The sequence below is a fragment of the Tamandua tetradactyla genome, chromosome 1 (assembly GCF_023851605.1).
Source record: "Tamandua tetradactyla isolate mTamTet1 chromosome 1, mTamTet1.pri, whole genome shotgun sequence".
Taxonomy (NCBI): Eukaryota; Metazoa; Chordata; class Mammalia; order Pilosa; family Myrmecophagidae; genus Tamandua; species Tamandua tetradactyla.
Genome location: NC_135327.1, coordinates 135,936,602 through 135,952,090, shown reverse-complemented (window position 1 = coordinate 135,952,090; position 15,489 = coordinate 135,936,602). Strand labels below are relative to the sequence as shown.

The 15,489-nt window shown below is 34.2% G+C and overlaps 1 protein-coding gene across 4 annotated transcripts in view; it reads right to left on the bottom strand.

Annotated features, from left to right (window-relative positions):
• Positions 1–15,489, bottom strand: part of HGF (hepatocyte growth factor) — an 81,629-nt gene that overhangs the window by 59,626 nt on the left and 6,514 nt on the right. For 3 of the 4 annotated variants that reach the window (XM_077152122.1, XM_077152055.1, XM_077152111.1), the window contains 4 exons: positions 14,253–14,418; positions 9,840–9,952; positions 8,264–8,378; positions 3,184–3,326 (listed from right to left, as the gene is read on the bottom strand). In XM_077152122.1, coding sequence (XP_077008237.1) covers positions 3,184–3,326; positions 8,264–8,378; positions 9,840–9,952; positions 14,253–14,317 — 436 coding nt within the window. In that variant the 5' untranslated portion in view covers positions 14,318–14,418. The remainder of the gene's footprint in view (positions 1–3,183; positions 3,327–8,263; positions 8,379–9,839; positions 9,953–14,252; positions 14,419–15,489) is intronic. The other variant, XM_077152096.1, reaches the window with a different exon arrangement.

The window sequence follows — 15,489 nt, the reverse complement described above, 5'->3', positions numbered from 1 at the left end:
CTACTTCCTTTTGACTATCTCTATTGACACCAGTGCATTATTTAAGAGTTCTAGCAAATTCTTCCCTTTAAAAAAACAAAAGCAAAGTACTGTCCCAAATAACATACTTGAACCAAATAAAAATTTCTATGTGTAAGAAGAATATCTTTTTATCTAAGTATAGCTCTGGCCTAAATGATGGTAGAAACTACAAAAACTTCATAAATTATAAGTAGGACTGATTTAACATATTTCTCATCATGCTAGCCAATTAAACTAAAAAATTCTGATGTTCCATTTTTCTCAATCATAAAACCACAAGTGATTTGAGTTTACAGACTAAAGCAATTATTTTGCAAGAATCTGACTCTATTTTTAATCAATGTTTATTTTACTCTGGCTAAGGTTATTTTCCAGAAAAATCCATCGTAGCAATTTCTTCAGCAAAACAATGTATAAAATGTGAACCACCTCACAAATCCACATTTATAAATGATAGCTTCATTTAAATCTTTGTTTTTAAGTGTCTTTCTCCACACACAGTAGGGAACTACTCATATAAATCTGTGGCAGTATCAGGTATTAAAAATAATGATTATGGTTAAATTTAAAGTGTTTTTACTTGAACATTTGACCATCACTAAATAAGGTCTCTATTTCAATGACTAATGATTGCTGTATTTTAAATTCCAAGCAAATGCTAAGTCAAGAAGCAGGATTTTACATATCTCAACTTTCTATCATTTTTCTATTAACAGCAGGATTTTCTTTCCATGATCACGTAAGGCTCTAAATATGGCAAAAGGGAATTCATTTTCCTGTGGAAAGTTTGATATATTTCAAAGGTTTAAATTTTAAGCAAATAATCAACATTAATGATTGGATAGCAGATATAGTTCTTTTAAGAACCAGAATTTTTGACAAATGTCAGATGATAATTTAGCCAATAATTTACTGAAGTTGTAAACACTTAAAAATACATACTATTCCATATGTCTTCTTCAACAGTCCAAAATTTAACCACAGGTATTTTTCTTGTTCAATTTTAAATACAAAAAATGATTTGATAATCACTACTCATCCATAATGATAAAGGACATTTGGAACCTGCCTTTCAGTAAATTAATACCCATAGATATAAATGGAGGTATGCTTAGCCACACACTGTTTAAGCACTCTTGATTTTAAGGTTCCTAATATAATTATTTTCTTAATACAGAAATTTAGATCATGTCTATCTTTATTTTGTATAATTTGCATTATTGTTTAATAAATACCTACGATTTTCTTTATTAATGAATTAAAATGCTTCTTATGTTGGATCCTCTTCATTAAAATCCTGCTAAAACATGGTGCATTTTAGGTTGAATTTAAATATCACAGCTCTGTTCACACTCCCTGAAATATGTTTAGCCTTCAGGGCAGACATTGGTTCACTTCTCCCACCAGAGGATTATTCTACTACTGTCATACCTCTAATTGTTTCCAGAAAGAGTGTATCGGCAGCCGTAAATGCCACAGTGACCATAGCATCATGTGCCAGTAATATTAATGAGTAGTACCCTTTTCTAAGGGAAGTGCAATGACCTCGGTTTATTAAAGGACATTATGGGGAGTTACATTCTGATGAGATGAGACAAACTGGAAATATGATTTTCCCAATTACTTTTTGTCCTAGCACTTTTTTTTTTAATGTTAGGCTGCCTACCAATCAGTGCAAATCCATGTCAATGGATTTTGACAAAGGTCTTTCTTATAAACCAGGGGCTGGAAAACCGCCTTCCCACAGGATTAGGTGGGTAAAATAAATGCTAAGTTGTTTATAACTTGACCAAGTTACTTGCCTTTGAAAACGCTTTGCCAGGCCAAGCAAACCATAAACAAAATACCTTGCCAATGATTTTCAACCTCAGAAAATTGTGATACTAGAGAGTCCCCTAAAGGTAGGGATTTTTTCTTCCATGTGTAAATTTAAGACAAATATCAATTACAGACTTATTCATACAAAACAGACTTGTTCATAACGTTATCACAGATAAGTTTATTATTTTTAAAGAAAAGAAAACAATGAAGAAGGTTGTAGTGAACAGAATATGATACGGAATGGAAAGTGAGAATTACAAACAGAGGTGGAAATGGCTCTAGCACATTAAATTAAGGACTTTAATAACAAAAAACAAATTCACTTTCTCTGTGACAATCACCCATCAATGGCCTTTACTTTTTATGGGATAAATATCAGCCTATTATCGAATGTATTTGGAGAAAAAAAGCAAAAAAAAAGTCTTGTTTAACAGCAAATGATATCTTACTATAAAAATTAGACAGCCTTCCAATGAACCCCCACCCCCGAGTACTTCAAAATCCTATTAAATCCACGTCTCATTTGGAGTTTTAGCATTTTAGAGATGCTAACAGAACTAAAAAAAAAACAGCTATTCAGTAGCCAGGTAGCTAAGAAAATGAAACTGCATACAATGCTGAAATGGTTACTGTTCCATCTTGTCAGTCATTCAGTTTTCCACTGCAAAAACTAGTATAATGCCCGTTTATGCTGCGAGAGGAAGTAAAATAACACAGACATGGATTTAGGGTGCCTGCCCTCAAGACAGCACTTGGGATCCACTGCTGCTCTCTCTTCAGACACTATTGTGAATGGTACTGAGCTCCAGTTTATGGGCCAAATTTGGTCCTAGTCACATTTTCATCAAAACACATAGGAATTGCAAGTTTCCAGTGAACCCCTCTCATATTCACTTCTGAGCTCATATACCTTTGCCACACCACTTCAGAGTAGGTTTGGCAAAATGTCCGCAGCAGCTGGGGCCAAATGAGCAGACTGTGCATCACTGATACAGGGGCTAAGTTCCATTCGGCACCTTTCAGATGATGTATGGGAGCAGATTTTGAGGTATGTGAGCTCAAGACAGTATTCGAGTAAGTACACTCTTTTACTCTACCCCAGAGGGTGCCTCAGGCTCTGTTGAAATCCAGAATGATAACTTGCTCCATTATTTTGCATGAATCTAGTGACAATCAGCTTGAAAAACATCGTCTAAAAATGCTCAAATAATAATGTGTAATTGCACTTGGGTGAACCACGTATTTATTGTGACTTGATCATTTCTGTTAACCTTTAATACGTGTTACAGTTCCACACACAGGGGGAGCAGTGTGCCCCACATGGCATTCAGGTTCATTTACCTTCTGAACACTGAGGAATGTCACAGACTTCGTAGCGTACCTCTGGGTTGCTTGTGAAACACCACGGTCCCCCTTCTTCCCCTCGGGGATTTCGACAGTAGTTTTCCTGCAGGTCTTTACCCCGATAGCTCGAAGGCAAAAAGCTAGTTTTAAAATGATAATCATTACAGTATAAGAGCATGCAACTTTATTTTTGGTTTCTCAATTTTACTAATTAGTGAATATGTTTTTCTTGAAATGAGAGAAACTCTTTATTTTCCCTCAGACCACCATCAATTTTAACTAGAATTCTGTCATTCCCACCCATTCTTAAACACTGAAAATTTCCAAACATTAACCTGATTTCCTTACTCATCAAAGAGTTAAGAATGATTAGACTCAGGTTTTGCAGAGGGTCCAAATATTCTAGAACTTAATTGACATTGTTTGTTCATTGCTTTCCTTATAAAGAAGAGCCTCGTTTTCTGTACAATTGGGAGACAAAATTGCATGAACAAAATCAGACTAATCCTGGACTCAATTTTCAGCTCTTTCTCTCACTAACCATGAGACCCTGGGCAAAAAGAAAAAGTTAGCCTCTCTCAGCCTAAGTTAGTTTCCCTGTACACTGGGTATAATAATTCATAACATCTTACACTGTATATGGTTGTTTTAAGAAGTTAAAAGAGATGATAGCATATTTGGCACTTGATAACTGCCACCCATATTTTAGTACACTGCACCCTGTAGTCACTACTGCAGACCCAGTAAAAAACAGAATTGCTTATTTTCTTAAACTTTGGATAATTTGGACTAGGGGCTTGGTACTTCCTGTTTCGGTTCACGCTAGCAAGACACTGGGCACAGGAACTACACAATACATTGCTTGCACTTAAAATTTTTAATGCCTGATACTTTCTAAAGCATAACATGTTTTAATGACACCAAAAAGAAGTCCAAAGACATTTTTTTCTTTTGTGGCATTGGACCCAAGGATGTTGTATTTAGTGTCTGCTACACTGCACTTAAGAACTCATAATAAAGTATAAGACATCTGTATATAATATTATACTAATAAACTCTTTATTTCAGATCATTAATATTTTCAATACCCAGAATGGATTTTTTTGTATAAACCTTTATTTCTAAATGTAATGATCTCTGACTTCTGCAAGATATTTAAATTAGAGGCACATCCATGAATTTCAGTCTCAGTAATTATGACTCACATGTGTTCCCTACCCATTGAAACTTCTTATGAAGAAATAATCATTTTTTATATTACGAATATAGGTATATCAGGTACCAAACAATATTTCGCAATGAAATTCTTTCATGTGGACTTTATCCAAAGAGTTAAGTCTTCAGAAACATAAAGTATTGGTCAAAAAAAGAAATAGTCTATTTTAAAAGACTACTAACAAAACTTTTTCAAGACACCTATTAAATGCTAACATTATACAACTCATACATTGTGCAACATTATACAAGTGTTTTTAAATAGAGTTTGTGGCCTTACTTCAATAACAGTTAAGATATGGAGAAAGAAAAATAACATTGGACAAAAAAACTATGATATACCTAAAGCTCATCATGATTCACAGTTTCTAATGATAATTACTATTCAAAGGAAACAAATAAGTAATTTGTCCTTTATCTTAGTTTAATTCCATCATTCCAGGATATTGTAAGACATCTTTTGTTTGTGCCATTGATTGAAATGTACTTCCTTTCATTTTTGCCACTTCTCCAAATTTTCATGGTAAATTTATCTTGAAAATACTCATTTTCTGAACTAAAGGTGATTCTTACTTTATATCTTTTAATAAAATAAAGGATTAATCAAATTTAAAGAAATTCTGCTTCAACTCTATTTTATGTTTAAAAATTGACATTGTGGAGTGGTAAGAAAAAGTTATTGCTAATCATAAAAACTACATTGTTTTTCCATATATATAACTATCTGACTACATGGCATTAGCTTAGACAACTTATTTACTTTCTGGGCTTCAATTTCTTCACTATAAAACAAATACAGTGAACTAGATTATTATAAGGTCCTTTTTCCTGCATCATTTTATGTATTAAGCTTACTTAAGGAGCCAGGTAGTGACTTTAGTAAATGTTAAATTACAATATATTAAATAACTACAGATTCAGAGAAGAATTTTTCCATGCATGCAGACACATCCACAAAGAAATACACACACATAATTTTCCAGTGGACTGGGAAAGCCTGAAAGAAGCTGTGAAGTAGTATGAATGAAACAAAGGTTTAGTAAGAAAAATACAGGTGGAAAGGAAGAGAGATAAAATAGAAACGAAAACTCAATATGGCTGAAAGACAAATAAGGTTTTCCCACTGGAGTTAATAAAATGAAAAATGAAGAGCAAAGTTGGGCTTATTTCCACAATTCAGTATCCATCCATATCAAATTCCTTTGTATGGCCTGGAGGATAAAGAACAGTCTGAGTCATTTCTCTTCTTCGTTCCCTGGGGTATATAAACTTGTGACCAAGTTGACTGGCTTCCTTTTGCTTCCTGTGGTGTCAGGCCTGCTTTTCTTAGCATCCCATACTTGGCCAAGGGATGAGGTTCTTTTAGCCCTGTTCTTTTCACTTTTATGTGTTCACCCAACAAATTGTTATGAGAACTTACTACATACAAGTCCTGTGGTAGTCAGTGGGCTCTGTAATAAGCGTTTGTTCGTATGCATAGTATTTTCAGTGATCTGTTCTTACTGTTAGCAAGGCTTCAAAAGAAATAAGTGAAAGAAGTATTTAAAATTGGGTTATATCCAAATATACTCTGAAAGATAAATGAGATATTCTGGGTGCTAGTCTCCCTGTCTTTTCTTTTCATATGAGCTGTGTTCACAAGAAACTCGATCTATTCCATCATCTGCTTCATTAACCAATGCTGGGTGGCCCATGAAGGATACAGATGTAGATATCAGGTCACCTGATTTTCTGGTTAAGCTTCTATCCTAATTTCATCATCTATCATCATCTTCCCATTAAGCCACTTGTAAAATATTTCAATTTAGGGAGTCAACAATAAATCTCTCCTCTAGCCAGAGCATATTTCTTTTTTCATTTCTCATAAAATCAATCTTTAGTTAACACTTGACTTGAAGGTATTATGCTATCATGCAATATTCCAATAAGCTGCTAATTGATGAAAATTAAATGCTGCTTCCATTGTATACAAAAAAGGATTTGATTAATATGCAAGATCTTCTAGCTGCAAAACTCTATATCACAAGGAAATGTTTGTTGGTAAAATAGCTGTTTGGACTGAGAAACCCGTTCCCAGGGAGATCTATTACACATTTACTCCTCTAGCAGAGAATCACAATCATAGAGAATTGGGGTTGAAATAAGACCTCTACTGGGTCAGTCCTATACATTCTACTGAACTGAGGTAGGATTAATTTCAAATGCTATTCCTTTGTTCACGAAAACTTAACATTTTTTCAAGGTGAGATGTATCTATTTAAATAAAATTTTTTCTTCACTATGAAGGGGGTGACACCATGCAAATTCTTGACAGAAAACAAAACCAATTATATTCAATATTTTAAAAATATAAGGATAAATCTGTGCTTCAGAGGCATTGTTATAGAATTATAAGTGACTAATTTGGAAGAATTCCTGCTCTCTATTATTACAACACTATAGAGCTGATTTGCTTGATCTCTCACTGGCTTGGGTTAAATAGGCCAAGATCACACATTAGGTCCCAGCATGGGCCAATTAACTAGTCTCTGTTAATTGAACTAGATTATCGTGCAAACCTATGCCATAAAAACATGGAATGGAAAAAAATGTGGATTCATCAAGGCAAAGGTATCAGGACTATTGCAAAAGCAATCAGAGCATGGGCTCTACTGGCGGGCCAAGTGTTTCAAAGTCCTGTGTGAAGAGTACACTTTATGGAGTCAGTACACTGCCTGGGCTTACATTCTGGCCACACCACTTACTGCTTATGACCTTGAGCAAGTTACTAAAGTGCTTCATTTTCATTACATATAAAATAGATTAATAAATTCACCAACACTATGTGGTCCTTGTGTATATTAAATAAGATAAAGAAGGGGCTTGGAACATGGGAACCTCTCTCAAAAAAAGGTTTTATCTAACCTTTTTATATCTAACCTATGATCTTTACACATATCTAAATTATACCACCTTTAAATCTTCCAATGCACTTAAGAACCAGGAGACAGCTGTTTGAAACTACTTTAATTCCTGTTAAATTTATTTTTGAAGTCTTGAAAACCTGTGACTATTCTCTGCTGGGTATAGGTTATCTGTGTTTCTTGTCCATAATGGTTAAAACTCTCAATCCAATGAGCCTATGAATGTTATGTTTACTTGTCTTCACATCGTATTTGTCTGTTAAAATGAACACAATTCTTTTAAGTGTAGACATTAAATTTCCAAGGAATGAGACGTTTTCCCCAGTCATTAGGCAATAGTTTGAATGGAAAAGCTGGTCAATCTGAGGCAAAAGTTTTTAGCGATGTTTCTCGACATTGGCTGCACTTTGGAATCACCTGGGGAGCTTTTAAAAAGCACTGAGGCTTGAGTTATTCCCCAAGATGGTCTGATTTTATTGATCTGTGTGTTGCAGACTGGGTGGTGGGATTCTTTAAGAGTTAGCTCCCCAGCAGTTGATTTTAATGTGCAGCCCAGGCGGAGACCAACCAAGGTTAAGAAACACTTAGGCTGGATGTAAGGTTAGAGGCTGAGTCGCCTAATACGGAGTATTGCAGTCAGCCCATTCTGCTGCCTTGTGCTATACCTTCTTGAAATCAAAGAGAGTAAGAAATAAATCTTTTTTCTATTATAGTTTTCATTATTCTTCACAAACAGCAAGACCTATAGATTGAGGCATTAAGTTGGTTTTAGTACACCACATCTTAATGATAAATTTGTCTTTTGCTAAACATCAGTCATGAATTCACCTAAGTGTTGGCCTTAATACAATTCAGCTAAGTCAGCTAAATTATTATGCATCTGAAGGACCAATACAAGACTGTTAACACATATGAAAAAGATGTTTTCTATTATTCTCTTTTCTTCATGCTATTCTTACCTGTGTTCGTGTGGTATCATGGAATTCCAGGGCTGGCATTTGATGCCACTCTTAGTGATAGACACTGTTCCCTTGTAGCTGCCTCCTTTACCAATGATACAGTTTCTAATGTAGTCTTGTGAAAGCAAGCAGAAAAAAAATATTGTAACTATGAGAAACATATGCACTATTTATTAAAGAGAAAAATTAAAGTTCTATTCAAACCTATAAGTAAAGGAACTTTTGCAAACTATTTCATACAACACATAAATTTCCTCCCTAAAGCATCTGAATAATCCAAAACAACCACAACAAAGAGACTTTTGAGAGATTTTAATGCTATGTGTATATACATGGATAACTGCAGAGATTAGTCTAGATACCCAAACAGCCACAGATTTGATCTGTCAGATGTGAGTGGTTCAAAAATATAAAACATGTTAAAGAAATATTTAAAGTAAAAACTAAGTGATTTTTAAACCTATATTGAATTTAGAAAGTCATTTTAAAATAATAAAATTGATTTTTCTTTATCTCAGTAAAATTGTGAGGGTTTGAGTGTGTCTGTGCGTCTAAGATAACTATATTAGGTTGATTATTACTTTCCATATCTTTGCTAAAAATTCAGCCACTAAATCACAGGGCAACCAAAATGCAATAATGTTCCTATCAAATAATAGCAATGTCATCTTCAGCAGAATGAAGTAAGAATGGTACTGTACCAGACCAAGAATTCTGTTCAGGATTTGTAGAATTCTTGGGGTATGTAGATATTATCTGATTCTCTACCATGAATTTATTTTCAAAGTTGTTTACTACCCTTCTAACATCAAAATATCTGTATATAATAACAAATGTCCAAATTCAACAGAACATAATACCATTTAAGAAAACAGTAAAATTGGAGTAAATTTTATATTATAGGTGCAATTCATTAGTTATCGCTTTATAAGATAGGTTTAATTTGCAAAATTTATATTCATTTAACATTCCTCAGTTATATCGTTTATGTGAGTTTTCCTTTGAACAAAGTAAATATCTTGTGAGTACAATGTCAGGCCACCAAATAGACAAATTATCCAATAGCATGGTCTCAAGTCCTCATTTGAAGATATTTTTAAAGTAAATTATTAAGAATAAATTCAAATGTGGACAAATATTCTCATCTTCCCCAAATCATTTCATTTGTATAAGAAATAGTAACTCCAACTTAGATTAGTTATTTGGTTGCTAAGATTTAAAATATTAAAGTAAGCTCAAATTTTGCTGTAATATAGGGTGTCTTAAACTAATAACTTAAGATGGTGTTTCTTAAATGAACATGCAGAATACCAGTTCTAGGGGATGTTCCAAAGGGAAAAATAAAAGAAGGATGGGCAGATCTAGATTACAGGAAATTTGGGAGATCCTCTCTTTGACCTAAAGTACTATAATAAAAATAGCCAAGGCACCAGTTTTATGGTCCTTAGTGGCCGAAATGACAATATACCAGACCCAGCATAGAAAAATCAGCAGGAAGGGGCACTGTAGCAAGAAATTACAAACATCTATTTAATATTTTACTTCAATTTGAACTATTTAGAGAGAAGTCAGTTACCTTTATTTTCATAGAGGTCAAATTCATGGTCAAACTCTTTTTTCACTCCACTTGACATGCTATTGAAAGGGAACCAGAGGCATCGTTTTCTTGCTTTGTCAAAAACAAAGGCCCTGAAAAAAATATCTGAATGAAAAGAAGGAATACTACTATTTATACGGTTTTTAAAAAGATGGACACAGGGTTTACCACGGAGGGCAATATAAAAATGGATGCATTATTATACGTACATAACAAAAATGTGAATGACCTTACCATAGGATGGCCAAATAAGGAAGAACAAAACTAAGTTTTCATAAGTATGGATTCAAATATTAGATTGAATACTATTTGGAATGTTCTCATTTATTCTAAGCTACTTTTAGAAAATGATGGCTTCAAGTATCAAAATCAATATGTAACGAACTGCTTGGATTATTTCTGAAGATTTTTTTTTGTAAGTGTGCAGCAGGTTGGAATATTTTATTGGTAGCTATAGATGCACAATTATATTTGGAATATCATGATTAAATTCCAAAGTTTGTAACTGTATAAAGTACATTCTAAATGGATATTTCCTAAAGTACATTAGACAAATAACTACCACCACCACACCCCCAGGAGTTTCTTCCAGGAAAAAAAGATCTCTGGTCAAATAAGCTTGGAAAATTCTGCATACACTATCTCTTCTTGGTGATGCAAATGAAAAGTGCATTACAGGCTAGGAAAATAGTGATATGAAGGCAATTATTTTTTAAGCCAATGTTTCATAAATATGTTTGCTCACATAAACATTTTTAATTTAAAGAGTATTACTATCACTGAGAATATGCTTTTCCTGTATTGTCCGGAGGAAAATACTTGTTACTCCTGCAATTATTATTCCTGTGGCTTAATGTTATATCTGTTGTTACTGATCGCTGAAGAAGTTTTTAATGTAACAAAGAAGTGAAGTACTGTGATAAAATTTCCAGCATAGTAAATATTAACATTCCGTTACAATAGAGGGAATAAAGTTGGAATTTCGGATTGTCTTTCCACCCTCAAGGAGTGGTATTAAAGCTTTCCCTCCCACTGTGTGTGCTAATTAGAATGCCACCATATGCAATTATACAATTAAAAGACATACATGGATTTTTTTTTAAAGAATAAGAATTTTCTCCTCCATTTCATGTAATGAATTTTGAGAACCTAAATTTCTGATAATTTTAGATATTACCAGATCATTTACTAGATATTATATGAATTTTAAATAAGGGGAATAACTTTGACGAGAAAATATTAATGACATTATCAAATCATTTAAAAGATTTAACTGTTATCTTATATTTTTCACTTATGTTTCATTCTATTTGCAAATAACTTCAAAAATTATATCCATAAACTTTATATTTCTGAACTTTATATTTCTACTTATGTCCAGATATTTAAGAATATTCGCTTTCAAGAATATTTTATAACTTCAATGTTAAAGGAAATCATAAAAGGAAGTTTTGCAGCTTTGTCAAAATGACTTGGTAATAGAGAATCAGCTAAAAGTACACTTGAATTTTTGTCATATAGAGTGTAAGTTTATGAAAACATTTTATCCTTGCTATTGTTGGGCAGTTGTAAATAACCTTAAAGGCATAGTAATTATACAAAAATAAAAATTAAACAAACATCAGAAGAGAAATTTTTAAATTACAAAAGTCAGTAATCTGTCACATAACTTCACATTAAATATATGTACCAAATATATAGAAAATGCTTTTCTACTGGCTACGATGTGAGGTCCCACTGCAGATGAGGATGGTTTTCTTTTTCTCCCGTCTTAGATGATTTATGAGTCTCACCAGGAACACCCAAGATTTGCCTCTGTAAATGCAAAGGTGGTGCCATCTGGGAAGTAGGTGACAAGATTTCCAGTTTGCTGATTTCATTCTCCGTTTTCTCTCATTTCAATAACATATGCTCTCAGAAAAGTGTTTCCATATACTATTTTACACTTTCATATGGAATACTCCCAAACCATTAAATTCCATGAGTTGCATCTTCTCTCAAGTTTGATTTTAAGCTCTTCAACTTAGCCTTATTTTAATTATCATCTTCCTTTCAAGAATGTGCTTTGTCCAGTTTTCTAGTTGTTTATGGCAGGAGGGTAATTTCAGTACCAATTAATCAGTCATGGATGGAAGAGGAAAGCACCCTAAATCAATTCTTTCCCTAAATCAATTCATGAATTAGCAATTTTCTGAAGAACTTAGAACTGGGCTTCTGGTTAGTCATCTCTCCTACTCTGCAGAGGGGAACTTGAATCCTTGAAAATCAAAATTGTTGATAACTTCTCAAGAGGAAACAGTGTTTGAGAATGTTCCATTCCACCCCCCACTCAATTCACAGATGACTTCACTCAGCTTGCTGGTATTGTCAAACAAATTGGTGTATTTGCCATTGTCTACCTATGATTCTGGCCCTTCTAACAAGAAGTCTGCAACGAGGATCCTTTGATTCATTAAGAACCTAACTTCAAATTATCATAGTTTGTTCATTCAATTCTGAATGAATAGTGTATTTAATAATGCCAAATATATATGTATATTTATTTGGGATAGATTGGGGAAGGGGGATAACCACCATTTCTAGGGAGAAAAAGTTTGTCCATAGTTAATATTACATGCAGTTTCCTGGACAGGTTAACATAAATCTAGAGACTAAAGATAACTCAACCAGAATATGGTAAGAATGTATGAAACCTCATATACATGGGTTAAGTGAAGATTTGTTAACTAGGTCACATGTCTTCTCCAAAGTAGCAAAACTATTTTACTTTCTACTAAGTAGAACAAAAAAAACTTTTAAGAATTCAGGCATTAGGCTGACTAATATGAGAACTGAATACTGGGTAGCAATATTTTTCTCTTTTGTGGATCCAGTGTACTAGCATTGTCAGATTCAAAGTTAAAAATCAACCATGAGGGCAGGCCATGGTGGCTCAGCAGGCAAGAACGCTTGCCTGCCATGCCAGAGGACCCGGGTTTGATTCCCAGTGCCTGCCCATGTTAAAAAAAAAAAAAAAAAAAAAATCATCCATGAGGAAAATGGTTCTCCCATACCCTTTACCCCCAGCTTCCAACCCTGAGATAGGAAAATACAGCAAATCCAACCCCCTTCATTGCCAGAAGAACGTCTGCATAAATCTAAGCAGCTGACAGGTTGATTGAAAGTAGTTCTCCCTAATTTATTTTTAAACAACCTCAAGCCTTTTATAGGAAAGTCAGGGAATGTAACAGAATTATCATAGAAATATACTAGCAAAGTCAATTCCCTACTCTCCTTGTCAAGAAATATCTCCCTGAAAGTGGCAGTTTGGCAATAAAAATGCTTCCCAAGGAGCCCTAAGTGACCAGAAAGGAGATAGTGTCTGTGCTCCTCCTTCCCGCCTAAATCTGTTAGAAGAGTTTCTCCCACCATGTCCTTTTCCCTTAGGCCCATAACACTCATTTCGCTGAAAAAAGCAGGATGAAATTAGAGCCTTTCTCTCTGACATTTACTGAGCCCCATTTACTGAGTCTCGTGTTCACCTTACATATCACCATCCACAGATAACAGAATAAGAATTCATAGTTTACAGGGCTTCATATGCAATCCTTCAAAAAAAATAAAAGTGGGAGAATGGGCTAGGGAATGGCAGAGAAACAATGAAGTGGAGGGAGGGAATGCTCATGAGAAAGACCTCGGAAATGCATCTTCCTCTGGCAGTTTGAGGCAGTGAAGATGAAATGATCACCTTTATGGCCCCAAGCCACAAATATTATTCGCTGCAACCACTGGATTCTTCTCTTTGAGACCATACAGGGACTGTCAACAGATAAGAATCTCTCCATTTGCGTCCCTTATGTCTTCCCTAATTGTCCTGTCAATCTTCACCTACAGCGTGGCCATCTGCATCATCACCTCCCCCAACCCTTCTAAACAGTCTCTGCTGCTGACACCAAACCCTCTAGTTTGTATCTAATTTTCTTAGAACCTTTTTTTTATATCCCTAAAGACAATGCTATAAATTGGAGTAAACTTGGTGTTGTTAGGTTAACATTTGAAAATATCTCCATTCTTTTTGCAAGGAAAAAAAAAATAAAAAACACGTTTACTCTGAACAGTATCTTTAAAGTTGCTGGGCAGATAAACGTAAAATACAGTTGAATTCTAGTTCCTACTTCAATTGTTCATAAGATGAGAAAACATAAATCCCAGAGCCACAACCACTGTGTATTCTACATAATAATTTTCTTCAAGCTTTATTTTCACCAGCTGAGAGTTATAAGTGTTGTAATGAACTAAAACTAGTCAAGCTTATCATTTTAAGGGCAAATTACACTGAATACAACAAAACATGAACACAATGACTACCTACTATATTTGGAAAATTATCCTAAGAATGATGTGAATCCTTACTTGCAAGTGAATGGCAGTCCTTTATTTCTCACACATCTATTGGCACATTGGTCTGCAGTGTTCATTTTTTTGGTTTTGATCTTCAGTAATGGGTCTTCTTTAATTAGAGTAGTCTTTGCTGATTTTTTGAATTCATGAAGTGTGTTTCTTCTTTTCCTCTGCCCCTCTATTAAAAAAAAAATAAAACAACGAGGAGAATGCTCTTAAGATTCATATAGAAAAAATGTCCATAAGGATTGCCTACAAGTTAATGATTTTATCTGACAATATATTCAACCTCGGGGGTGGTTGGAGAGGAGAATGATGCTTTCAGAGAGTGAAGAGCGAGAAAGGGATCTTGTAGTCAGGGAAAAAAAACTGTCATGTTGAATCACTGATGTACATTCTTTCAAATGAAGGATGCTTTTAAAATTGGGACAGAGTTCACTCTAAAGAAATACCTAATATAATATTCTCCAAACAGCATGAAAATAAGTATAGATGCCAGAAGTACATTGTTTCATGCTTTAAAATTAAATTTGTCATTTCCTTTTATAACTGGTCCTTATGAAAGTTACAGTATCAATTAGATAAACCAATTTCAAAGACAGGTGAGAAGCTTCTTACTAAATACTGTGCATTGAATAAATTCTTCTGCCTTGCTCTTTATAGTACTATTCATATGTCAGCCCTTCCTTTCTCATTTATTACATAAATGTTTTCAATGCTTTTGAGCACTACTTCTTAGTATTCCTGAACTGTTTGTCTTGAGATCAAGCCAAGTGCCTTAAATCAAATGTATGTAAAACTTCATCCTTTAATGTAGTGATATCATTTTTCTTCATGAAGGTATTCAAAAAGGCCTCTGCATAGCACAAAGACTCCTACCAAAAACCCAAAAAAACAGAACTAAAACATCCTAAAAAGACTTAAGCTCCAGTATATTTTTAGAATATGAAGAATTTGTATTTTTATTCTCAATGTGCCCAACGTGACCCCGTCTCTAATGATGGAGAGCTTAACCATGCAGATGAGATCTAAACCGAAGAGTTCAACATGTCTAAGCAAATGCAGGTTTTCACAAGGACAGACATGAATGTGGTCACCCTCAGCCTGTTGAGTCTTTCGAGGGTATCTTTCGACAGACACCTTGATGATGAAGGCAAGGTTATTTCATGCATTTTTAAAGATGATGAAACCAAGGCAGGAAAAAGTTAACTGACCACTTCGAAGAGTTCAGATTTGAAATCCAGCTTCC